The sequence below is a fragment of the Siphateles boraxobius genome, unplaced genomic scaffold, assembly GCF_051911475.1.
Source record: "Siphateles boraxobius isolate OS27281-9 unplaced genomic scaffold, OSU_SipBor_1 130, whole genome shotgun sequence".
Lineage (NCBI taxonomy): Eukaryota > Metazoa > Chordata > Actinopteri > Cypriniformes > Leuciscidae > Siphateles > Siphateles boraxobius.
The window spans coordinates 29,069,915-29,097,024 of record NW_027508734.1 but is presented as its reverse complement, the minus strand read 5'-3'; the positions used below and the strand labels follow the sequence as shown (position 1 = coordinate 29,097,024).

Sequence of the window (27,110 nt, the reverse complement as noted above, 5' to 3'; positions counted from 1 at the left end):
AATGAATCATTCTGTCATTGGATGATGTGTATTTGTGACCTAGGTTTTGACTGGCTCTTTATTAGGTGATGATAAAATAGACTAATGCTGATTCCTTGGTTGTCTGGAATGAAGTTTTCACACTTCTATTCCATGCCCTGCCTATTCGTGTGACACAACCAGGATACACCATCATTTGGCTCTGTAGTGTTGATTCTATACACTTGAAAATGTTCTATTACACATTGTAATCACCTTTGACACTTGTGCTGATTGTGCAGAGATGTTATTTAGAGGCGGTGTGTGGTGAGGTACAATGCTGGAAGATTTGACATTGCATTTAAATAACTCCCTCCTCGAATGAAATAAAGGGAAATCGTCTCATTGTCATCAAATTAATATGATTTGAAATCAAGTTGTGATGCTCTAGGATAGTCATGAACGTTCTAATTTTTTCTACCCCAGAATGATGGCGTGGTTGTAGCAGTGGTGGTCCAGTGTGTGTGGGCCTGTGGACGGCTGTGGGTCTGTTGTGATCGTGTGTGTGGAAATGAAGGTGGGACAGAAGAACTCAGTGTGTATCCTTTCTAGTCGAGAGCGAGGAGCACGAGGTCTTGCCTCACACAGGATCCTACAGCAGCTTGTAGAGGAGAAGACACAGCGCATGAAATGGCAAAGCCAGGTAACTGATGAACAGATTTTTGACACTTCATCTGTGGACTGTAGACCGTCATCTGGGAAACGCCTGCTCAGTACAATGTGTCAGAAGCAATAAGCTGCCTGCTGATCTCTAGTAGTGTAAATATCACAATTAGAAAGGAACTATTTTCATCTTTATTAAGATGGATGATTTTGTTTTTTATTTGTTGTGCCAACTGTGGATCTTAACTATTTTGAGGGTTCTAAAAAAAATCGAAATAATTCCAAATAAATAGCTTTATAGCCATGTAAGATTTTTCTTTCATAATTATTAAAAACAAAATTGACCTGAAAAGGTACACTCTGCTCAGCACCAGTAAATAAATGCCTGTTCACACCAAGAACTATGACTATACCGATAAATATATTAGCTTCCACACCAAGGCATGATAACGTTCTGTTTATTTTAGTCTTGCGCTGCAGTTATGTCGGTTCCCTGCGTTTAAATGCTCAAGTTCTTTAAATTCTGATTGGAAGTCTGTTTCTAACTTTCATCAGCTGAAATATAACTTTATAAAACTGATTTCATTTACAGGATTCCTCTGTGTCGTTATCATTATAGTTGTGGTGCGTACTTACCTATCCTCATAGAAATAATTATTAAAACTTTATGGCTATTGTAATAGTTATTGTTCTTGGTGTGAATTGGCCTTAATATTATGGTTTGGATGTGACTAAAGTGAAATCACTTATCATTTGAATTTCTTTCGGTGTCACAGAAAGTGGAGTTACCGGACAGCCCCCGCTCGACCTTTCTTCTGGCCTTCAGTCCAGATAGGTAATAACCCTCTGACTAGTCCTTCATAGTCCTTAGTAGTACTGATCTGATAAATAAATAGGCCACTTACATAAAAACCTTTTATGATCTTAGACCACTCAGGCCTTTCATCAGCAATATAATTAGAGAGGAACTTTTGTTATTTTTCTCTTCATAGGTCTTTAATGGCCTCCACCCATGTGAACCACAACATCTACATCACAGAGGTTAAGACAGGAAGGTGTGTTAACTCTCTGGTGGGCCACCGCCGGACGCCCTGGTGCTTGACCTTTCACCCTAGCATACCTGGCCTTATTGCTTCTGGCTGCCTGGATGGAGAGGTCCGAATCTGGGACCTACACGTGAGTCTTTACTTTACCCATATTGAACGATTGTTTTGTCAACTCTTTTTTTTTTCCAGTTCATTTGTCACCACAACTTAATTTTGCTCAAATGTTAAAGTATCATGTGATTTTATTTCAGGGAGGTAGTGAGAGCTGGCTCACAGAGAGTAACTCAGCGATCGCATCCCTTGCTTTCCATCCCACGGTTCAGCTGTTGCTCATTGCCAGCAACAACGAGCTGCATCTATGGGACTGGAGCCGGAAGGAGCCCTTTACTGTGGTGAAGACTGCTAGCGAGACAGAGAGAGTCAGGTTTGATTTGCATTGTAAATGTTATTAATTTGAAGAGATGGTTCACCCAAAAATTTAAATTCTGCCATCAATAACTCACCCACATGTTGTTCACAAAATGTCTTTATCCAAAGCTTATAATAGGGAGCCTGAGACATATTAAAATAATACATTACAAACAAATACTTAAACTAAACACCAGTCACATAACAATGATATCATACAAAAATACACAATACAACATAAGACACACAAAAAGTAAATCAGGACAATGCTTTTAAGATCAACTGTAGTCTAGGTAGGCTACTGACAAGGTTATAGATATAAAAGTAAAAGTTCCTTTTTTAGTGTTTTCTTAAAGATGGATACAGATTTCAACACCTTCAGCCTGCCATCTAGCTCATTCCAAATCTTTGGGCCTCTACTTGTAATGCTCAAATTTGCACTTTTAAGTCTTCTGGTTTTACCAGTAATCAGATGTTTGTTCCTGGTGGCATGAGCATGTAGCCGACCACTAATTTGAATGAGCTGAGATAGCCTGCTGTTTGTAACATTAACTACTTGGTGCATAATGCACGCATTGTGTTATATGTTCAACTCAGTAAGCCGGAGGAGACCTAATCGGTGAAAGAGGGGTCTAGTAGGAGTGTTGTACCAAGACCACGATATAGCTCGTATTATCTTCTTTTGTAGACTTGTTAATTTATTTTAAGTGACTCGGGTAGGTATTACACCAAATTACGTTACAATAACTAATGTGAAGTTCGAACAAGGTTTTGTACAGGGTAAGAAGAGCAGGTAATGTAAGATAATGCCGTATTCTGAAGAACAGACCAACATATTTTGAAAGATTCTGTGTGAAGTAGTCAATGTGGCATTTAAAGTTTACACATTTATAAATGTGAACCCCCAAGAACTTTGTAGATGTGGTTGGTAGTATCTACTCATCATCTACATTGAGGCAAAACTGTTTTGTAGCTGATGCCCTTATATTTGATTGAAACATTATGTAATTAGTTTTTTTTAATGTTGAGGGATAATTTATTGCACTTGAACTAGATAACAATTTTTTGTAGTTCTTCATTTAAAATAATTTGTAAATCACTTGAATTTTTATGTGACAAAAACAAATGGGTGTCGTCTGCAAACATCACCTTTTGAAATATTTGAGAAGAATTCACAAAATCATTTATATATATGTTAAAAAGTAATAGACCCAATATTGAGCCTTGGGGAACCCCGAATTTAAATTCTTTCATTTGGGATATATGGTTATTAATCATCACATATTGTTTCCGACCATATAGGTAACTTTTAAACCAGTCAAGTGCTACTACTTCAACACCATAATGATGTAATTTCTCTAGAAGAATATTAAAATCAATAGTGTCAAATGCCTTAGATAGATCAAGGAAAACACCAACTCCACAAACACCCTGGTCTAAAGAATCATTGATTTTTTCAACAAGATCTAAAACAGCCATAAAGGTAGAGTTCTCTTTCCTGAACCATACTGTGATCTTACTAGAATATGAAGCTTATCCAAATAATGACTTTTGTAATTCAGTAATTCAAATAATGAATTACTGATTTGTAAATTGGAGTAATTCTGGCTATTTTTGTCATACTTGGCACTGTGCCATAAAGAAGTGATAGGTTAATGCAATGTGTGTGTGGTTAATGCCCTTTAATGCAAAAGGGACTGTGCTATTATGTCTGCAAAGGCTATCAGAATTTTACTACACATTCCATCAACCCCTCCCGTATGAGAACTCTTCAAATCTGTAATAATTTTATGAATTTCAATTTTGTCAGTAGGTTTCATGAAGAAAGATTGCATGTAATTTCCATAGAGATAAAAGAGTGTCTAAAAGAGGATTCGTTGGAAGGTCTGATTTTTTTGTCCAGATCTTCACCTAATGAAACAAAGTAATCGTTAAAACTATCAGCTAATAAAGGTGAATTGTCATTCAAACATTCGGGTAGCACAGCTGACTTCTGGCCCCTGTTTAGAACTTTATTCAACACAGCCCAGGTCCTTTTAGAGTCACCTTGGGCTGCATTTATATGTTCAGTATAGTAAATTTGTTTACTCTTCCTCATATTGGCCCTCATTTATCATTCTTGTGTAGAAACGGGCGTATATGTTGGCGTAAAATTATGCTTACACTCCTCTCACCGCCTGATTTATGAAGCTGTGCGTACCTTTGAAATCCAGGTGTACACAATACCTGTCCTTGATAAATGCCGCGGCTGAAAACGATCGTCATTAGAATAACACGCCCCTATATATTCAAGTATCCGCTTCCCCCACACCCTCATTTTACGCCATGTCCACACGGAAGACGGCAAAGAGGAGACACTTCTCTGGAGATCGAGGCCATCACCATCATGAAAAATTATTATTAAATCAAACAACAATATTGTTGATGATAAATTCAAAGTAAATTGTATTTTTTTTTTTCAAAACGCTATAAATCCATCCATTTTTTGTCTAAAAAAACAACAACAAAAACAACAAGAGAACATGCAACATATAATCAGGGACTCATACTATAAATTAATATAAATTAAATAAGTGCAACTGCATGAAATAAATAAAAGCCAAACAAAATAAATAGTAAAATAAATTAAATAGTAAAAATAAAATAAATATTTCCAATGTCACGTTCCAATATTGTCCACCACACAAATAATTTAAAAATAACACACAAATACAGTCCTTAAATACAACGATGTTAAAAATACATTCACATCATTTAGTAACACATTTAGGCTAATAGTAAAGTAATAACAATATTCAGGCCTACTATTAGGCTACGTGTTGTAGCCATTAACTAAGTGCATTTAGTTTCATATTTGTTAAAAAAATAATAATGTTATTTTTTACCCATCTATGTTTATTATGAAAAGTTAACATAGGCTAAGATAGGATGCGCAATATATCGGGAGACATGCTCAGACATGATTTTGGCCACTTAATTAAGTTTTGTTTTGTAGAAAGGCTTTCTTTAAAGTGAATTTCGTTTTTTATAAATTGTATCTTAATTTTAATATTTTTTTCATCAACCAATAAAATAATAAATAATAAGCAAATAGCACACAATATAATCATGAGTCATGACATGTAGGCGCGGGCGCGGTCCCTTGCATTGCACTTTAACTGGAGCGCATCTCATCACAAATCAACCGAAACTCAGTATATGCCTCACAGACATGAGAAATATATCTATAAAGAAAGCTTGAAATGTCTTTAAACGAAACAATTATAAACGAAAAGAAATAGGCTACTCTCTCTATAGGTGCGTTCACTACGGAGATGGTGATCATCAATTTCATCTTTGCAGACACAACACTAGTTTATTAATAGAAATAAAATACAAATTTATTTTTTAAAATGGCTTTTATCGCGTTTTGGAAAAGAGCTCCTCATATCTTTTAGTTTGTCAGTGCGTTTTGTGGTTTTAGGAATTGTTTTTCTGCACATTTCCGCACTAACTCAAAACGTGCGTACATGTACACCACCTCCTGACCTGCCGTAGGATTTGAGCGTGCCGTACGCCAACGTCCATATTGATAAATATCAAAGTCACCGTGGTTTTGGGTGTACGCCAGGTGTACGCTGGAAATTTGGTGTACGCACTTTTGATAAATGAGGGCCAATATGAGTGAGTCTATTTCTAAACTTAAAATATTTGCTTTTGTTGTCATCATTGGGATTTCTCCTATAGAGCTTATAAAGTTTATTTTTACGTTTGATAGAATTGAGAATCCCTTTAGTAAGCCAAGGGTGATGATCATCTTTTCTGCATATGACAGTCTTCATTGGAATAGTATTGTGGATGGACTCCGTTAATTCTTGAATTAGACTGTCATAGGCAGTCTCAGGATCACGGGTTTCATACACACTAGTCCAAACCTTACTCTCCAAGTTATCACGGAGCTGCTGTAGTGTTCTCTCATTCAGGACACTGATCTTTATCTTACGGCGGTTAAGTGGAGGTTTGGATGCCAGGTTTAAAGATAACACAATTGGGTAGTGATCAGTTATATCAATCACAACCACACCTGACTCCAACCTCGAATTTTGGATATTTGTAATAATATTATCAATGATAGACTTGGATGATTGAGTTTCTCTAGTATATCTATTAATGGTTGGTATAAAGGAGGAGGAGTGAAGAGTGTTCATGAAATCATTTTTAATAGGACCATCCCTTGAGATGTCAATATTAAAATCCCCAAGGATTATACAGTTGTGATTTTTCCTATTGATGTCAAAAAGAGTTTCCTCAATTTTACTAGTAAAAGTAATAGGGTTCACATCAGGGGGGCGATACACTATGCCAACAATGAGATTACTGGTTGCATTAATACTTATGTCAACAAACAATGAATCTGTTTGTTCATCATCCAAGGCCAAATTGTCACAGACATTGGCCTGGAATCTTGATTTAACATAAAGACACACACCTCCACCCATTCTACCTAATCTGTTCTTGTAATAAAGTTTATAGCCCTTAAGGTTAAAAGAATCACAGAATGACCTATCATTTAACCAGGTTTCACTGCAAGCAATTACATCAAAACTACAACCTGATGCAGACAGCATTGACACTAATTGATCATAATGTTTAGCTAGGCTTCTGATATTAATATGGACCACCGAAAAGTTATTATTCATACTTAAGTATTTAAGTATTTAAGAGGCATATTGCTTGCAAGTGATATATGCACCAATGTCACTCCAGTGCCGAACCTCCCCATCAAGATCATCCAATTCATCCAAACCCATCCAAAAGCGATAGACCTAGTCCTACATCCAACATCCATGATAAGGCATATACACATAAAGCATTCAATCCTTAGTACAACAAAAAATAATAAAAATACATACACACTTGCCTAGATGCACTCTCTTTTGCACCTTGCTCCATTTACACCCAAGCCCACACACACCCTCACTTCAACACCCACTCACAACCACAAGTAGATTTATGTAGGGCACAAACTGACACATTTGTTCCATTTGATGGTAATCTCAACACCCACATTTATGAGTATAATTAATTAGTCAATCACTGGGTATGCATAAATAATTTTTGTTCATCAAGGAAAAAAATAAATAAATCAAGGAGTTAGTCTCTATGAACATATACGGTCTTTTCACCTATTTAAGATATCAAAGCAGTTTTGAATATAAAAAAAAAAAATATAGATATAAAAAAAACAGTTCTCAAAGCCTATTAAAATAACCACACAGGTCACAAACCAGACAGTTTCTGATCGACTTGTTGACGAACCTGTATTATTCACTTTTCCACTTCTTCTGAATCAGTTTCTGGTTCAAACATATATGACTGAATTAAACCACTATTTCCACTTGCCATTATGCAGCGTTTACTACAGTAAAGTTGACAGAGTGGATAAGCTATTCTGAGCTGGTGTGAGTGAGTGGAGGTGGGGCTCATTTGCATATTCATGGGTCCGCGTATACTAAATGAAGCAAGGGTGTAGAGTTACATACAAGCTATTTTAAGGAATGAAGATTTTTTTCACAGAATTATTTTTTGAAATATGTAATTTTGCTTATCAAAGATGAGTTTTAAGGGATAAAATTGACTACAGGGGGACTTTAATCAACACACCTGCATAGAGCACAGCAAACATAGTAAACAAAACATCAAACGTGTTTGTTTGATCCACAAAAAAACAAGTTTGTTCTTGCTCATCAAACAAGCACATTTGAGCTTCCGTTTACCATATCTGATGCACCCTATGAATTTGTTTAGATCAATGTTTTATATAAAGATTTATATAAAGCCTAAATTAAATCTGTTCATCTTATAAAGCGATCAGATCTTTTAAGAAGACTTGGGAAAAAACGCTTGATTCATATAGATTACTTTTACAATCTCTTTATGAACTTTTTAAAGTGTAAAGATTTTGGTGGAATGGGCTTTCAATAGAGGGAAAGAAATCTCAGGTTTCATTAAAAATATTGTCATTTGTTTTTCAAAGTCATAAGCGTTTCAAACGACATGAGGGTGAGTACGTGATGACAGAATTTTCAGGTGAACCATACCTTTAATGTTCAACATTTAGATACAGGCAAATCAGAGTTTACATCTGATGTCAGTGCATCTGATGCTTTTGTGAGCATTCTCTGTGTTTTTTGCAGGTTGGTGAGATTTGATCCATTGGGTCATTATCTTCTAACTGCCATTGTAAACCCTTCAAACCAGCAGGTGATACTTTTTGCTGGAAATGTTGTTGTTTTGGCACAAGTCGCTTCGAATATTTCTATTCCTTAATTTTTTTTACTGTAAATGTGTTTGTATTTGTGCATTGCAGAATGATGATGATCCTGAGATTCCAATGGACAGTGTGGAGATGCCTCATCTCCGTCAACGCTCCTTCCTGCAGTCCCAGCCTGTAAGACGCACACCAATCTTGCACAATTTCTTGCACATCCTCACTTCCCGGAACTCAGTCCCTCAGGCTGGAAGCACTCCTGCTGCTTCCACTGACGAGGCCTCTGATTCATCTGGGCATTACGCTGTTTTGAGGGATCGTTCCCGGCTGCCATACCATGGTTGCGTTCAACCACTCGGAGTTGTGTGTTTCTGTAGCCGTTGCTCATCAACGAGGGTTCCGTCTCCGCCTGACGAGGACTCTTCAGACTCCGCCTCCCTGGAGGGACAATCACACGCATCCACCTTTTCTTCTGCACGCACAGAGCCACGGATACCGCGGTTTCCTGTCGAATCTCGTGCTGCAAATCGGCCCTCAGCATTTAGCTGTGTGTATGGTGGTGGGAGCAACGTGCGGAACCTTTCTTCTAGCTCTGGGAGGAGGAGAGTGGCTGGAATGGCACCCATCCCACCTTTTCGGCAGCACCCGCCAGGCAGGGAAGGTGGAGGCCGTTTCCCTGGGGCGGAATGGACAAGCAGTGAGCTTAATGGACGAGGTAGTAGTTTGACTCCATCCAGAACCAGTGCTTCCTCTGTCAGCCTGCATTCTGTCCTGCGAGATCAAGGAACTTCCAGCCAATCACCTGTTTACACCTCTGCTAGTGATGGATGGGGCTTTCCTCATAGCAGTGGCAGCTCATCAGGGACTAGATCTAGCAGGCACCGCCCACCACAGGAAGAGGGGCACAGTAGCCCTTCTTCCATCCGCAACATTCTGCAGTGTAACCTTAACCGCTATTTCATGGACTATGAGCAAATGCAGGACCTAGTGCAGCCACTAGAGAGCAGCAGGCAGGACCAGCAGAATCAGGAAATGCTGAATAACAACATTGACCCAGAGCAACCAGGCCCATCTCATTACCAGCCACTTTACAGCAGAGAAAACCGTTCCCACAGTCACATGAACCGCTGTAGAGTCTGCCACAACCTCTTCACCTATAATCGGGGAACTCAGCGCTGGGAGAGAACCGGTCAGCCGACATCTGCTGAGAGAAACGCAGCTTGGCAACCTACTAGTCCTGCCTTTCAAAGCATAGCCCCAGTCTCTCATTCTGTTCATCACCTACTTGAACGTGCTCCAATAGAGCCCAGCCCAGACACCCCAGAGCCTCCTCACGTACCCTTTTCCCGCAGCACAGCTACCAGTCTGCATGAGGATCAGGCTGTCGGGCTGGTCTTCGACCAGGAAACTGGTCAGCTAGAGCGTGTTTACCGGCCATCTGCCAGCTCTGATTCAGAAAACGTATCACAAGAAGCCTTAAACCAGGAAATGCCTGAAGACACACAAGATAACGATTACCTACGCAGGTGAGGCAGTAGACTTGTTTGAATGGGTCATATCAAACTTTCCTTGATTCTTTGATATGGAAAGGTCTCAATGTACCATGAAATCATACTGTTTCTCGTCTTCCATTGCCAGTTAAAAAAATAATCTTTTTTTTAAACTAAGCTGCACGAAAGATTAGTTTTGTAGTTCCACAACTTACTGACATCAGACAATGGCTCATAGAAGGCTGCTTTTAAATGACTGCGAAGATGTTTAGAAACTTTGCCCGACCAGTCACTGTGAAGTTATTAGGATTTTCTTTTTCTGCTTTTTAGGTCAGTGGTTCAGACTTGCCAGTGTTTTCACTGACCCCACTACAGTTTTTTATTTATTTTTTTTTAATGTGGGATATATATACACTAGTGTTCAAAAGTAACATAAATGTATTAAATCAGTAAAGAAATTTACACTCTTGCAAAATATTTCTATTTTAAATAAATGCTGTTCAAAGAATCAAAGAATAGTGAAGAAATATTAATATACCAGAAATATTAAGCAGCATAACTTTTCAACATTGATAATAGTAGAAAAAAAATGTTGTATGCATAAACTGCCAAAAAATTGAATATTAAATATGTTCATCCAACTGCTCTTTGCAGTGTGGATTGTTTTGTTATTTTGTCATAGCAAAGAGGCTGTTGGCAGTGCAAACTGTATTGGACCTGACAGCAAACCTGAAGTCTGTGTGTGAGCACAGCAAAGCACTGTTACTCATTTAACATGTGAAGGGACTGACACAGCAGTTGAAAATGGTTTGCATGTGAAATGAGCAAAAGCTCTGTGTGAGATGCTCTGGTGCTAACACATGGCTGTGAGTTTTCTGTCATGTCACATTTCATTTTTAACTCCCTTATTCTTCAACAATAGCCTCTGAGCAAAGACACTATTATATAGTGACAGGATCACAAAGCAGTCCGCACTGCGATGCGCCACATAAACTGTTATTAGAGTAAAATGATCAGGCACCTATTTTGGGCTTCAAGTAAAGATGTCTTAACATGTAAATCAGCTTGATCTGACCTTGTGCCCGTCTGTGTGCACTCTATTAGCCCTCACAGCAGAGTGTGCCATCCAGAGCTGGACACAATATTAATGAGGTGCTTATCTGCAAATCAGCGCACACAGTTCCAGACAGCATAGATGAATAAACATTAAAGGGATAGTTCACCCAAAAATTCTTTCACCATTTACTCACCCTCAAGTTGTTCCAAACCTGTTCGAGTTTCTTTCTTCTGTTTAACACAAAATAATATATTTTGAAGAATGTTGGTAACCAGGCAGTTGACGGAACTATTTCCATTGACTTCCTTAGTAGCCATTGACTTCCATAGCATGAAAAAAAAAAGACTGTCAACTGTCTGGTTTACCAACATTCTTCAAAATATGTTTTGAATTAAACTGAAGAAAGAAGCTCGAACAGGTTTGGAAAAACTTGAGGGTGAGTAGATGATGACAACATTTTCATTTTTGGGTGAACTATCCCTTTAAGAGTTCAGTGAGGTGAAAAAAAATGTCTATTTCCAATTGCTACCTAAATTATAAATCTCACCAGAAAACAAGGATGGCTTTGCATAGAGAAATGTCAGTGCGTTTGAATGTCATTGGTTTTCTATTTGATTGTATGTGAATTTCACAAGAGCATGTTGCGTTCACCAAGCATGTCATAGGTGAAATGCATGGCAGACTTCTTAGATGGAGTTCATTTGGAGCCTTCACATACAAGTCAGAATTTCACTCTGAACTACTCTGAGACCCCTATAACAAATGAAATTATCTGCAAGACACTGACAGTAACTATAAGTGAGAGAAACATGTTTGTTGTATTGACACTCTTCATATATCTACACAAGCTGCATTTTTTTCAATTAACTGATTTAACAAGTTCGAGTTTTGGGCTGTCAGTCTTTTCATCATGGCTTCTGTCGAAAGAGTTAGTTGCTAATCTTCAATAAGACTAAGAATACTTTAATTCATAGTACAGTTAATGATTATATTTTGTGCTTCACCAGTAAAAAAAAAAACAGTGTATTGTGTTAAGCCCTCTAAAACTGGTCCTGAATTTTTATTTGGTTATGATGTTTGAATGAACTGTGGGTCAGAATGCTGATGCTGCATGGTGACTAGACACCGTCATTAAGGTAAACAATGACGCACAGACTAGTAGTCAACTCCTTTTCTGGACTGTCACATTCGACTATTTAAAATGAGTAGTCATGCAAACCCTAGGTCACCGGCACACTTGGCTCACTAAGTGTCTTTTAGAGAAGTCTGTCTTTCTTGAGTTCTGAAGTTAAGTTAACGATCCACTTTTATAAGTTGAAATTTATCATATTGGCACTTTTGAAAGTAATCTGATCTAAAATATGGGACAATTTGAGGTGATTTTGCCCCTCAAGGGTCCCTGCAATGCCCGCTACAGTCCATTAGGGGGAAGTAGCTCATCACACTGCAAATTTAGTGGTAACTTTTCACATATAGCCTATCTTCAACACTGAGTGGCCAATGGGCCTTTATTCTGATTATGTACCTGCACTCTAACACACCAATCTCCTCTTCTCATGTTGCTGAACAGCTTGTCCCATGTGCATGGGAGTTTTATGATTCGGTTGTGTGTTAAGGCTAAAACTGTGCAACGAAAAACAGTATCACTCTTCACTTATGCAGGAGAGCAAAATAATAATAATAATAATACTGTAATTTGATGTTCTCCCATGAGTCCCACTCCAGTTCAGTCTTCTGACTCATGGCTTTGAGCATGATGCAAAGTTTCAGAACAAATTCTCATTACTACCTGCTATAGTGTCGTACCTGAAACGAGAGCAACTTATTAATGATTATTATTGATATATTATTATCATTATAATGATCAAATTATTATGAATAAATTAAAATAAAATAGTTTAGTATAGACAGAGTAAAATGCTTTTGTACTTGTAGGGTTATTGTAGGCAAAACAATTAAAAAATACCCTCAGCATTAAAAGAACAGCAAAATTTGGATTGCTTCATCTCTGGTAAAATGCAGAACTTGATCTTTAAGAGTCAAAGGGAGCAAACACAGCGGAGTGCGTGAAAAGGAGTCAGAATCGATCCGTTCTGTTTTTGCTGTGAGTCAAAGGGCAGAAGATGGCATTCTAATGAAGAGCCGAGCACACCCACACATTCACGTACACACACATCACACTGACTCATGCTGAATAAAAATGCCCAGCTCGCTACACAACTGTCCGTCCAGCTTTGTGCCCTGCCAGTCGGAGACAGCATGTTTTCGTCCGCGGGACATGGTCTCCTCTCTTAATACCCTTTAGCGAACTCTTAATTGTTTGAGGAATAGTACAAACTCAAACTTAAAAAATGCCCCAATTTAATGGGTTATTAACTGATTCCTAGCCTGGCAGAGCGCACATCATTACTTACACATTATATTCATTTAGCCTTCGCATAACAGTTGGTAATGAGCTTACTAATGTCCTTGTGCAGTTTAATGAGATTTTTAATGATTGTGATGGCGCTTGGTGGGGAGTGTTACGGTAGAAACAGAGTAGTGTAAATTGGACGAAAATGTGTTGTCTTTGTGTGATGTCCTGTCCCGAGATTCTTTATATGAACAGGAAGTGAAGGTCTTCACAATTCGCAAACATACAAAGCTATATAATTCTGTTTTGTAGGAGGCTGCTGGAGTCGTCCATGATGTCTCTTTCCAGATATGACGTCTCTGGATCACGAGACCACCCCATCTACCCCGACCCGGCCAGGTGATTCAGTGTGTGTGTGTGTTGTGTAAACTGCTTTTCGTGGTCATTCCGGTTTGCCGGTGAGGTCTGAGTAATGAGGAATTGTGTGTGTCACACTGCCGGACAGCAGTGTGACATTTCAGACCTGCCAGCACCCCAATGTCCCCCTAATTCAAACAGGCACACACAGAGCCTGTCAGCATCCTCTGGCTCTGTGAGTAAGGCTCATAATAAATTGAATTCATGGCTAGAGAGTCATTGTTGAGCTCTGGGGAATCAGCTGTGGTCTGGGATCAAGACAGATTGTTAGCACGGACTCCCACTGGCAGGTTCGCACAAACACATGGGCTGGTGTACACCTCTAACCTGTGTTTTACCGCAACAGACTCCGTTCCCCAAGAGCAGAAATTACCTGGTGTTAGAAGGATAGTCTGACTCCAACACATTCAAAACCACAAGTAATTGGCGCTATATGACACTGTTTCCCGTATCGTCTCCCTGTATATTGGTCTAAAAGACATGCTGATAAACAGTGTGTGTGCGCGTTGGTGTGTTTAGGGTCTTTCAGACAGACTGGCAGATTTCCTTGCTCAACTAGTCCTAGACAGAACGAAACTCCAGATGCTCTTCTTGCACAAAATATTATGTTTTAAGGGCTTCAATCAGCAAGTCGTCCTGACAAAATGTTAACTAATGTCTCTACAGCTGAATTAAATTCAGAATAGATGCAGATTTCTTATCAGCAATTCAAAAGATGTTTAAAAACATTTGATTGGTTTGTCGATACTGATGTCTTATGAAAGTAATTTAAACGCCTCTGATTGACCATTACATGATTGTGTACAACAGACACTCCGTGATTGGTTTTGGTTCTGAACCACTGCAGAAAAACCCATGTTGAAATTTGAAACCTTTTCAAAATGTTCATTAAATGCATACACACACAAAAAAACAAAAACAACATTTAGTTACAGCTAAAGTTCATAAGTTTAAGATCGGTATCGGTATTGGTAGATTATTCAAAATAATTAGATACTAATACCAAATATGTGTTCCAATATTGCTATCTCCTAATGAAAGTATTTTTTTGATTTTTATATATATATATATATCAGTATAAAAACGGGAGGATGACTTGTTTGATATGTTATCTATCTAGTGAATATCTAACGTCATTGTGGTTTCTATCTGTGTTGTGTGTGTAGGTTGTCCCCTGCAGCATATTATGCACAACGTATGATCCAGTATTTGTCTCGGCGTGACAGCATTCGGCAGCGCTCTCTCCGTTCCCCCAGCAGACCCCGACCCCTGTCCTCTAATTCCAACAGCCTCTCGCCTGGCCCCGCCTCCAGTGTTGAGAACAACGAAGTTGATTTTGAGGAGTTTGAGTAAGTAAACACTCACACAGACACATAAAGCCCGTGCCAAGTAATTGTTCCTCAGTTGTTACCTGCTCTCATCTGCTTATACAAATCTCTATGTATTTATTTTCCTGTATTGTTGCTAGGCAACACAAAAAAATACACGGGGCAGGCTTTGAATGCCAGAATGTTATCACTTGTGCTTTTCAACTGACTTATTGAGCTTGCCAACAATTTGTTTGTTAGGTTGCCGTTTATAATAAACGCTCTTATTATAGCGTTTGGCATTAGCATTGGCTTGAAATGCACTTTACTACATCCCATCGGGAATCAGTCAATGTACTGCTGTGAGCTTACTGCTGTTTTCCTCAACTGCCGGACAACTGAAATTATATTTTTAGTTTAGAAGTCAGAAGAATTTTTCTTCTCACCCATTATGTTTTCAGTTCAAGTCAAATGATATGTATTGTGCTTTTCAAAATAGATATTGTTTAAAAGCAGGTATACTAAGAATTGTGCCTTCCAAAACACCCAGTGATCAAGCCAAAGGTGACAATGACAAGGAAAAACTCTCTACGATGTTTTAGTAGATGAGGATCTACCTTGGGAGTCAAGCTGGGGAAGCCCCCCTCATCTGGCTGCCACATATTTAAACAAATGTTTGGGGTCAGTAAGATTTTTTTTTTTAATGTTTATGAAAGTATCTTTTTTCTCTTTAGAAGACTGCATTTATTTGATCAAAAGTATAGATAAAACAGTAATATTGTGAAAAATTATTGCAATTTCAGATAACTTTTCAGTTTGAATATAAAAAAAACACCATTGTGTAATGTAATGCTATGCAATGGTGGCAAACTATTTCTTTTGATCAATTTAATGCTTCCTTGCCGAGTAAAAGTATTAATTTCTTTCCCAAAAATAGTGTTACTGACCCCAAACTTTTGAACTGTAATGTATACACAAAGCGTACTAAAACAAATGATAATTTTAACGTATGTTATCCAGCAACATAGTATTAATGACGAGATTTGTTTAATTTGTTAAAAATAATGAAGTTCTAATAAAATAAGAGTCCAAGGGATATGTAAGTAGGCGGGATCCAGGCTGTGCATGACAGACGCCCGTTATGGCTAACACTGGATATGACTCTGCAAAGGCAGATTGGGCACAAATATGGGGGTTGTTTTTGTATTGTTTTTTGGAATATTTTGTGAATAATCCATTGTTTTTTCCACAAGCAAATAATGAAATTACATGTCCCTTTCAATCTCATTACCAGCCATTTAAAAACCTGAGCATTACTCTCTTAATCTAGGGGCTCAGTTATGAAGTCCAGACTCAAAATTTTAATATTAAAATGTTCTTTTAATTTGTTTGCAAAATTTGTTTTTGGAAGCAGCCAGCTAGTCTGTGCTCAGGGCTTTAGTCATCTGTCCTTTTATGGAACCATTAATGCTCTAAAAAAGTCTCGCTTTCCCTCTTCCCAACCCCTCCACTAGTGGAATATCAGTGCTTCTCTCCACTCCATACCACGCAGCTTTTCTCTCCCTCTCTTTCTCTCTTTTTTCTTCTTTTTTTGGCACGGATTAGATGCCCTCCTCTGAGCTGATGAATAATTCCACCCGCTGGCTGGAGAGTTCAGCGCTGCAGTCTGGGACCATAGATCCATATTCATCAGAATATTTATGAAACCCATCAGTCTTTCAGTTAGCCTTCATATTAATATTTATGTTTGCCATATTTTTTTTTCATTCACTTTTTATTTTCTTTCAGTTCTTTATCAATCATTCCCACTCTTACCTTTTAAGCATACTGATGTTCTCATTTAGCTAAAAAACTATTACAGAGATGCTTAAAGGGTTAGTTAAATGGAATAGTTAAAAATGAAATTTCTGTCATTAATTACTCACCTTCATGTCGTTCCAAACCCTTAAGACCTTCTTTCATCTTTGGAACACAAATTAAGATATTTTTGACAAAATCCAAGAGGTTTCTGACCTCACATAGGCAGCAAAGTCATTGCAACTTTCAAGGCTCAGAAAGGTAGTAAAGACACAGTGGTTCAACCTTAATGTTATGAAGAGACATTAAGAATACTTTTTGTGCTTAAAACCCCCTTAAAAATAACAACGTTATTTTATAAATAACAAACAATAACAAGGAAGTGCTGCACTGACACTACATCAACAGCGTAGGAGAATGGTGTGGAAGAGAAGAGATTGTTGAATAAAGTCGTTATTTTGGGGGGTTTGCGCACAAAAAGTATTCTCGTCGCTTCATAACATTAAGGTTGAAACAACGTAGTCACATGGACTATTTTAACGATGTCTTTACTACCTTGCTGGGCCTTGAAAGTTGCAATGACGTTGCTGCCTATGGCTGGTTCAGAAACACCTCTTATTTCATCAAAAATATCTTAATTTGTGTTTCGAAGATGAACAAAGGTCTTATGGGTTTGAAACGACATGAGGGTGAGTAATTCATGAAAAAAAATTACAAAAGACAAATGATATTAAGCAAGTTATGATTGATTCAGTGATAATTATAATTGTGTGTGTGTGTGTGTACAGGGATAATGGAAGCAGACATAGGGCTCCTCGTAACGCACGCATGTCTGCCCCCTCCCTCGGTCGCTTTGTGCCCAGGTAGGAACACTTTTAGCCTGTTTACGCAAATTGCACCAGAAACACATTCTAACTCTGTTCCAAAACCTAGTGAGCTGCCTCTCTACCTACTGCCTACACAGGCACCTTCCATCTGAGAGTGTGTTGTGTCATACAAATAGCACTCCGCAGGCAAATTGCACGAGACTTGACTGATTGATTTTAAAAATACAATAGTTATGTGAGAGAAATTACACAATACTTTAATAATAATATAAATAAACATTATAAGTATACACTACCATTCAAAAGTTTGAGGGTCAGTAAGGTTTTATAAAGTTTATGAAAGAAGTGTTTTATAATAACTAAGGCTGAAAAAAAAATCCTGGATATATTGTTATACTGAGTTTGTCGAAGTGCATTATGGGTTTGTCTTCTCAGTGAAATATGCATGTAATGCTGATGAATGTCTTATACAGCCTCAAAACTATCAAATCTTGTCTTCACATGTCCAGTCATTCTCGCTCACACTGCCTCTGTTTCACTCCATCTATCCCAGGCGGTTCCTTTTGCCTGAGTTTTTGCCGTATGCTGGAATCTTCCATGAACGAGGGCAGCCAGGCCTGGCAACACACTCATCAGTCAATAGAGTCCTCGCAGGTACGTTTGCCCTCTAAAGCATCAGTTTTCTAATATTAGATGGGATGGTACTCACTGAAGGCTTTTTCAGGGATGAAACTTCCCAAAAATGTTTGTATAATGTCATGTGTCAGGTCAATGACGAGTGCTAATTCGCCCACTCACCCTGCTATTTTGTCTATGAGGACTCTCAGCTGGGCTCTTTAACAGTAGTTGCTTTAGCTTAGACATTTCTATATTAAAGGGGTAGTTCAACTGAAAATAAAATATTCTGTCATCTATTCACTTTCATATCGCCCCAAATATGTATAATTAGCACAAAGGGCTTCAGATGCCAAATAATACTTAAGTCGTATGAACTACTTTTTGGGGGAGTGTTTGCACTTTTTTTAGAGCTAGTTGCTTGTAAATGAATAGACTACAAAACAACTTCAGATGAACCAATTGTCATTTTTGAGTAAACTATCCCTTTAGTATTAGCCATATATAGCTGCAGTAACATCAGCGATGTGTTAGCTACGGAAATATTGTTTCAACTACAGTGTTATTCTTGGGGTTTTTTTTCACCATACAAAACGTCTCCGGTTACTGTTGAACCTCGGTTCCCTGAGAGGCGGGAACGAGACATTACGTCAGCTGTGACGTATATGGGTACTCCTCCCTTCTCCACTTTTGCTGAAATCTTATGGGCTAACGCCAGCTGGGGACAGCTGAAGCATGCAAATACTGACAGGTCCAAGGGCAGTATAAAATGCATGGGCACGACAATAGTAACGATAGTAACCGGAGACGTTCCCTTTCGAGGCGGTAACTCAACATTACGTCAGCTGTGACGTATATGGGAACTGTATTAAATCCCACCGTGAGAGCAGTGAAGATAAGCCCTGATAACGGGGTCAAGCTACACCCACAACTAAGTGACAGACAGTTCTTAGCCCATAACCGCGCCGCTAGGAGTACTCGCATCTGATAGGTGGAAGTAAGTATAGACCAAAATTTGAATATCCCAACGCAATGAAAGCGAAGGCTGCACTGATCAGGGCAGACACAACACAATAAGCACTCAAGCATGAGAGTTAAACACAGTGTCGACGGCATTTGCGGTGGTAGCTGCATCAACCTTAATAGCCATAAACACAGAGTTAGCAGCATAATGGTAGCTACTGCATAGCTGGTTATAACAGTTCATAATACATGAGTAAGAACTCAACTCACCGAAAGCACTTGTGACGCTACAGACGGTACATCCAGCTTGTAAAACCTGGCGAATGTGTTCTGAAAAGACCAGCCAGCAGCAAGAAATAAATCCTGAATAGACATACCTCTAGACCAGGCACACGAGGAAGCAATCGCTCTTGTAGAATGAACTCTGATGTTAAGGGGACAATCTTTCCCCTGGCATTCGTAAGCCAATGCAACAGCGTCCACAATCCAGTGAGAAAGTATCTGTTTTGAAACAGCCCGTCCCTTAGTACATCCACCAAAGCACGCGAACAGCTGTTCCGACTGCCGAAAGGCGGCCGTGCGATCCACGTACATCCGCAAAGCCCTGACAGGGCAAACAGCGCTCTGAGCGTCAGCGTCACGCGTGGCTGACGGCTCAGCAGATAAGGCACTTAAGTATGTAAAAACTCCCCATTTCAGAGCATAGAGGTGCCTGGTAGAAGGCGCACGCGCCTCCACGAGTGTGCTCAGCATTTGTAAATGCAGAGTGTCCCACTCGTTTATGGTCCACGCAGCGGACACACATTAAGGTTCCACAGCTCGGGGCTGGGGTGATATATCGTGTCGTTCACCAGAGACAGCAGGTCCTTCCTGAGGGGGATTTGCCATGGGGAAGCCACCATTAACTCTCTCAGGTTCGTGAGCCAGGGCTGATTCGGGCAGTTCGTGGCCACGAGGATCATTGACGCTCTCTCCTCCCTGATTTTGCACAACACCATAGGCGGAATCTTCACCGGAGGGAACACTTTAAAGCCTGGCTTCCGGCCAACGCGATGTCAGAGCATCTCCCGTCAGCGGGGAGTGAGATAGCGAAAAGAACGTCTGACAGTGCGTGTTCTCGCTTGTGGCAAACAGATCCACGTCTGCCCTCCCGAATCGATTCCCAAATTTAAAGCCTGGCTTTAAATTTGGGCCGATCCGGGGTGAAGCCTCGACTCTCTTTGAGGAATCCCATTTCTCGAAAGCATGTCCGCTCCATAGGGCTGGGTATCGTAACAAAATTTTCGATACCGATACCTTGACTTCGATACCGGTTCCTGAACGATACTTTTTTCGATACCAATTTTATCAATATAACAACATTACCTAAAAAAAAAACTTTTATTTTTTCAGTTTGTTGACTTTTTTACACTCATATTTTGAGTCTGTAAAAAAGCCCCAATGCTAAAGTTTTCGATGTTTCCTAATCATTTAACAACATGTATTCTTTACTTCAATGAGCTCATTGTTTCTGCCTTAACTTAATGCATTGTTTAACAATGAAACTGAATGAAAATTAATTGAAATGCATTACACACAGTCACCCCTGATAACAGATCACTCTAAATTGTAATTTAGACACATGCATTTTCTGTAAAGCTCCTTTGAAACGATATGTATTGTGAAAATGCTATACAAATAAATGTGAATTGAATTAAATATAGGCTACTGGGGTGCGGGATATATGCCTCGCGCTCAGCACACATGAAGCTTGCGCAAAGCACTGGCAAAAGTAGCCTTATGATTATGGATGTGTCGGGAAACAATAGCAAGGAGAGATTTTAATTGTTTATTAATGAACAAGTGTTTACTAAACGTGTTGGCTGCAAAGATGAGTATTGCGAATTTGCGATGCTGACTCGTCATCCCTGCAGTAGTAAATGCGCACGCGCCTATATGGATTAGGTAATCAAACTATTTATTTCTAATTGTTTCGTTTAAAAGTAGAAATATTTTGAACATATATAGAACTATTTCACATGTCTGTGAGGCAAGCATCCTATACGCTGAGTTTTGGTTTATATGTGACGCGCTCCAGTTCTTGTAGTCGAAGGCTGATAAACTTTCTACTCTCGAGTTTATTCTGTGCGCTTTTAAGTGCCTTATCAGATTTACCGTGTTACCGGTCTTGGCAGCAATTATCTTGTCGAAAGTATTGCATTGTGTGCTTATGGCATCGAGTCGGGTACATAGGTACACTTTTGATCATTTCCACATATTTTTTATCTATCTGGGTTGGACACTTACACACACACACACTACAGCCTCACGTGCGACGAGCCACGTCTCTGGGCAGCCGCGTAAACTAGTGTTTTTCCGCCACAACCAATCATGCTGCATGTTTATTGTTTCACTGACGTTGACGAGATTAACCACTTTGGTACCAAAACTTGGTACCGAAAAACAAGACATGTTTCGATACTCGGTAGTATCGAGGCAATTCGGTCGGTACCTAAAAAGTACCGAACTCGGTACCCAGCCCTACCGCTCCACGGTTCAAGAGACCGGTGATGTGTGCCGTTTTTATGGACAGAAAGTGTCGCTCCGCCCAGAACAGGAGACTCACTGCCTGTTTGAACAGCTCTGGAGCGCACGCTGCCCTGGCGATTTATGTACGAGACCACAAACGTGTTGTCGGTTCGAATCAGTACAATATTGCTGCTCCAATTGTGACCAAAATGCTTCCAGGGCTAAGGACACCGTCTTTAATTCCAAACGGTTTAAGTGCCACTCTCTCTGTGACTCCGACCACAGACCTTAAGCAGGCACGCCCAAGCACACTGGTCCCCATACTTAGGTTGACGCGTCCGTCGAGACCACGGTGTGTTGCGTCACTATACCCAAAGGAACTCCTGTGCTGAACATATCCGGGTTGCTCCACCGTCTCAGAGTGCTGACGCAACTGTGAGCGACCATAATGCGCTTGTGACCTAAAGACCACGCCCTTGGCGGAACTCGAGTTGTCAGCCAAATCTGCAGTGGCAGCATATGCAGCAGGCCCAGATGGCACACTGAAGAAGCCGCCGCCATCAGTCCCAAAAGCCTCTGAAATTCCCTCAGTGAAACAGACTGTTCCCTCCTCTGTCTGTAACGGCGCAGAGTCGATGAGATTGTCTCTATGCGCTCTTGAGAGAGGTGGGCTCGCATCGCCATCAAGTCCAAACATACTCCCAGATATGTTATAGTACGACTCTGTGAAAATACGCTCTTCTGTATATTCACACGCAGTCACAGCATATCCAGATGGCAAAGCAGTGTTTCCACGTAACCGATTAGCACATCTCTTGAGGGGGCTAAAATCAGCCAATCATCCAGATAATTCAGGATGTGCATTCTGCTCGATCTGAAGGGAGAAAGCGCTGTGTCCATACACTTTGAAAAGGTGTGGGGGGCTAGGGCCAGCCTGAATGGAAGCACTGAATAAGCTGTGCCTTCGAAATCAAATCTCAGGAAGTGCCTATGGCGCGTCTCTATTTAAATATGAAAGGACGCATCCTTTAAATCCACTGAAGCGAACCAATCCCGGGGCGGATCTGTGCCAGGGTCTGTTTCAGTGTTGTCATTCTGAACGCGCGCTTGTGAAGTGCGCGGTTGATGGGTCTCGGGTCCAGTATCGGACGGAGTCCTCCATCCTTCTTTGGTACCACTACTTTGGCTCGCGGCGGGCTTTGTGTAATGTTGTCACTCTCGCGCCCTCGAGAGGCCATTATATTAATGGGATGTGACTCTGCACTGCTCTGGGGTGTGGCGAGTGACACAGTGTTAGGTGCAAGAGGAAGAAAAAGCTCTTTGTGTGAAGGGATACATGTTTTTATTGTGGAACCCACACAAACAGAAACAGCATTTACACACACATTGCAATTGTCGCCCGTAGGAACATGGGGGGCATGAAGCATTAGAACATGATGCTTGGGGGCGGGGCCTCCAGCACGCTCTCTCTTCCTCTCTCGTGGCGCGGGCTTCTCCTCTGACCCTGGCGCTTCTTCCCAGGCCCTGGCCACTGCCTGTTTCGGCTGAAACAAGCTTCCGATTCGGGGCGGGGAGCCACGGCAGGCTGTCTTAGCTGGTCCTTGAGTGTGGCGATGTGCCGAGGAAGAGCGGGATCTCAATGATGGCTGAAGTGAGTGATGGGGTATCCCGTGGCTCATCGCCTTGATGCGCTTTTGGGTCAGAAAAAAAAAAGCGCTCCGTGACCGACTCCATGGTGTTGCCAAAGAGGCCGGAGGGAGTGACTGGAGCATTCAGGACCGTCTTGCAGTCCGTGTCCATCAAGTAAGCTAGGGTTAGCCATAGGTGCCTGTTAAGGACGACCATGAACCCCATGGAGCGCTGTGCAGAGCGCTTGGTAGCCATCAGCGTAAGGTCCGTTGCCGTGCGCAGATCCTTAATGATGTCAGCGCCGCTGCCGTCCAGGGATTGTATTAGTTTTGCCTGGAATACCTGCAGTATTGCCATGGCGTGAAGAGCTGATGCTGCCTCGCCCGCAGATGCATAGGCCTTGTCCGCCTGGTGGGCCGTGAACCTGCACGGCTTGGAAGGCAGGCTGCGGTCCGAAGCCAACGCAGGCGAAGACGGGCACAGGTGCACGGCGACGGTCTCCTCAACAAAGGGGCATGCGCACACATCTGTGGGCTTCCCCCCCGTCCATGTGTGCGAACATGGCCTGCATGGCAGTGTGGGTGCGCGCCGATTGGGGTGCAGCCCACGACTTCACCACGTGCTCATGCACATCTGGAAATAAGCCTGGCGGCGGCTCGACTGGAGGAACCACGAGTCCAACTTACTTTTTGCGGGTGAGGTCCAACTCCGTGATGGCCTTGCCGAGCTCCTCCTGGAGGTCTGCATAGCCCTCTTGGTCGGAGCGTCCCGATTCAGACGCTGAGAGCAACATGGAGTCGTCTTCCCCGCCAGCTCCGAAGGAGACAAAGTCCGCGACGGCGTGGGGGGTGCGGAAGCTTGCTTCCGCGAAGCTGATAGCGCCGGAATCCTCGCCTTTGGGAAGGGGAGGGCCCACCAGTGGCTCGCTGGTGGCAGTGGGCCTCATCCCCGCTGTGGCCTGAGCCACTTCCATTCTGGCTCTGAGGGCACGCACTGGCAGCTAGGCGCATTGGGCGCACTTGTCGTCCGTAAGTGCCGCCTCAGCAAGGCCCAGGCAGGCGACACAAAACTTGTGAAGGTCGGGCGCGTCGATGGGCCCCGCACAAATCTGGCATGTATCAGCCATCGGATGCAGAGAAGAAAAAGATAATTAGTCCTCTATGTGCAACTTCCACGATTACTTCTTAGCGCGAAGAAAGAGATTCTGACGTAATTGTCGCGCCCATGCATTTTATACTGCCCGCGGACCTGTCAGTATTTGTATGCTTCGCGACAATTGGCCAGCTATCCCAAGTTGGCATTAGCCCATAAGATTGCTCCATAAGAGCAAAAGTGGAGAAGGGATGAGTTCCCATATACGTCACATGTTGAGTTACCGCCTCGAAAGGGAACCTTTCAGAACAAACACACATCCTGGCTTCATCACTTGATTGCAAATATCTATGATTTTGTATTTCTCGAAATAAGTCCTATGTGCCCTACCGCTTACACCAAACCTACTGTCAACATACTCCAAATCAACTTTCTCAACACCCTTAGTCTTGAAATATACATCTCGATACACCTGTATGCTCTCATCACAGGGTTATTTAAAAATATTTCTTGAAGCCAGCTGCCAGCTGCATCGGATGTGACGCTGAGCATCTTTCATACATTAAGTCAACAACTTCCAGAAGTGCGGAAGAACCAAACAGATGTTGTGAATGAATAGTAAATTACTAGACATTTACTATGGAGGCAGAAAAAAATTAGGAAACAACAAGCACATTTCTTATTTTCAGGGCCAACATTAAAAAAATTTATCAGCCATCATTTGAGTGCTTGTGAGGGCGGACGTCCCATACTTCACAGATCCCACTCCCCACATATCCTGCACCAATTCAAAACAATGCAAATATCCACAGAACTGTTTCTCGCTTTTGCATACCAGCATTCTCTCTCTCCCACACAGAGAGGCATTCAGCCCACACTAATTGCAGTGTGTCATACGAGGTTCAGAAATGCCCCTCTCCAAACCCTCTTCAACTCACACAGAAAACAGCATCATGACTTCACTTTACAGAGCATCAATCGTTCTGTCCCTCTCCTCTCCTCTCCTCTCCTCTCAGCTGTGATTTTAAAAAGTGCATGTTGGAACAGTTATTATGGTCATCTGACAGATTTTTCTGTGGCAAGATGAATAATGTGCATAAATTAACCATCAATTGTTGTTAAATCAGTACTTTATCTAGTTTATACTAATTGTTAAGTGCACTGGGGGTGAACTAATCATATTGAGTTTCTTAATTTTTAAATAGAGAATTATTTTACCCAGCATCCAATAATCACTCTAGGGATTAAAGTTCTGTAATAGGGGTTGATTTGTGGACTCCTATTATATTTTGTTGCAAAGAGAAGGCCATGACGTATGATTGGCCCTTGTTCTAAGATGAGAGGGGAGGACCGTTACTGTGAACTCCAGGGCAAATATCCAAACTGATGGCAATTACCAGGCCAGCACACATTCCCCCTCCTTCAAGCATTCTCCTTCTCTAACTGCTCTTAGACAACTTTATACAAGCCCCACAGCACAGAGCGTGCACTCACACACATACACATGCACATTTAGACACAATTTTTCACATACACAGGATTTCTATCTCACTCTTTCTGCTATTGCTGTGTACTTATTTTACTACCCAGAGATCAGGGCTCTTCAATTACGTTCTTTTGAGAGACAGATTATCCAAATGTAAATTTTAGGGGAGGGACAACATTTTTCAAAGTAATTATTAGATTATAGCACTTTCATTTAAAGTCTAGTCATGTTATTATCATATATATATATATATATATATATATATATATATATATATATATATTTTTTTTATTCTTTTTTTATACATGTATGTTTTATATATGTACAGTACACAACCGTATGGATGTATGCAGGTTTCAATGGCGTTTCCCGCTATTACTTTTTACAAGAGTTATACTCAAGTGCTCCAAATATGGCCAGGTAATTGTTGGCCACTGAGTGTTTTTGATTTCATCATAGCTTTATACAGAGAGCACTCTCATGTGTCAGGCAGCTCTGTCTTATTTAAATCAACCAAAGGGCTGTATTTGGCCCACGGGCTACTTGGTTGACCAGCCCCTTTTCTGATTCTTCAGTTCTTTCTCGTCTGCCTACAAGAAAGTATATTTGTTTTCATTGAAAATTTTATAGTTTTAGTGGTCACTCGATGAATGTGCAGCTCCAAACTACCAACTACATTAAAACTATATTTCTCATAGAAACCAGAAAAAGAAAAAATGTCTTGAGCTTAGGGTTAGGGTTACCTTAAAGGTTTAGTTTACCAAAAAATGTTGTCATCATTTTCTCACCCTCATGTCATTCCAAACCCGTAAGACCCCTTTGTTCATCTTTGAAACACGAATACAGATATTTTTTTATTGTGAATAAAAGCCTAAATTAAATCTGTTGATCATATAAAGCGATTGTGTCTCTTCAGAAAATTTGGACTAAACCAATCAATTCATATGAATTTATGAACCCTTTATGATCTTTTTGAAGCGTCAAAGCGGTAGTTGCGTGGACTGTCTGTCAATGGAAGGACAGAAATCTCTCTGATTTCATCAAAAATATCTTCATTTGTGTTCCAAAGATAAACAGAACTCTCACTGGTTTGGAACGAAATGAAGGTGAGTAATTGATGACAGAATTTTCATTTTTGGGTGAACTAACTCTTTAAAGTCCATACATTTTTATGTGCGTTTGTTTATGTCAAGTAAAATGTATTTGTATAGGTCTTTTCACCATACATATAATTTTAAAGCAGC

At 40.6% G+C, this 27,110-nt stretch overlaps 1 protein-coding gene across 1 annotated transcript in view; it reads left to right on the top strand.

Annotated features, from left to right (window-relative positions):
• The window catches only part of ambra1a (autophagy/beclin-1 regulator 1a), a 106,597-nt gene that overhangs the window by 1,160 nt on the left and 78,327 nt on the right, over nucleotides 1-27,110 (top strand). The window contains exons 2-11 of the mRNA XM_077229059.1: nucleotides 445-661; nucleotides 1,398-1,456; nucleotides 1,614-1,797; nucleotides 1,919-2,091; nucleotides 8,252-8,318; nucleotides 8,425-9,851; nucleotides 13,538-13,624; nucleotides 14,809-14,991; nucleotides 17,535-17,609; nucleotides 18,127-18,227. Coding sequence (XP_077085174.1) covers nucleotides 530-661; nucleotides 1,398-1,456; nucleotides 1,614-1,797; nucleotides 1,919-2,091; nucleotides 8,252-8,318; nucleotides 8,425-9,851; nucleotides 13,538-13,624; nucleotides 14,809-14,991; nucleotides 17,535-17,609; nucleotides 18,127-18,227 — 2,488 coding nt within the window. The 5' untranslated portion in view covers nucleotides 445-529. The remainder of the gene's footprint in view (nucleotides 1-444; nucleotides 662-1,397; nucleotides 1,457-1,613; nucleotides 1,798-1,918; nucleotides 2,092-8,251; nucleotides 8,319-8,424; nucleotides 9,852-13,537; nucleotides 13,625-14,808; nucleotides 14,992-17,534; nucleotides 17,610-18,126; nucleotides 18,228-27,110) is intronic.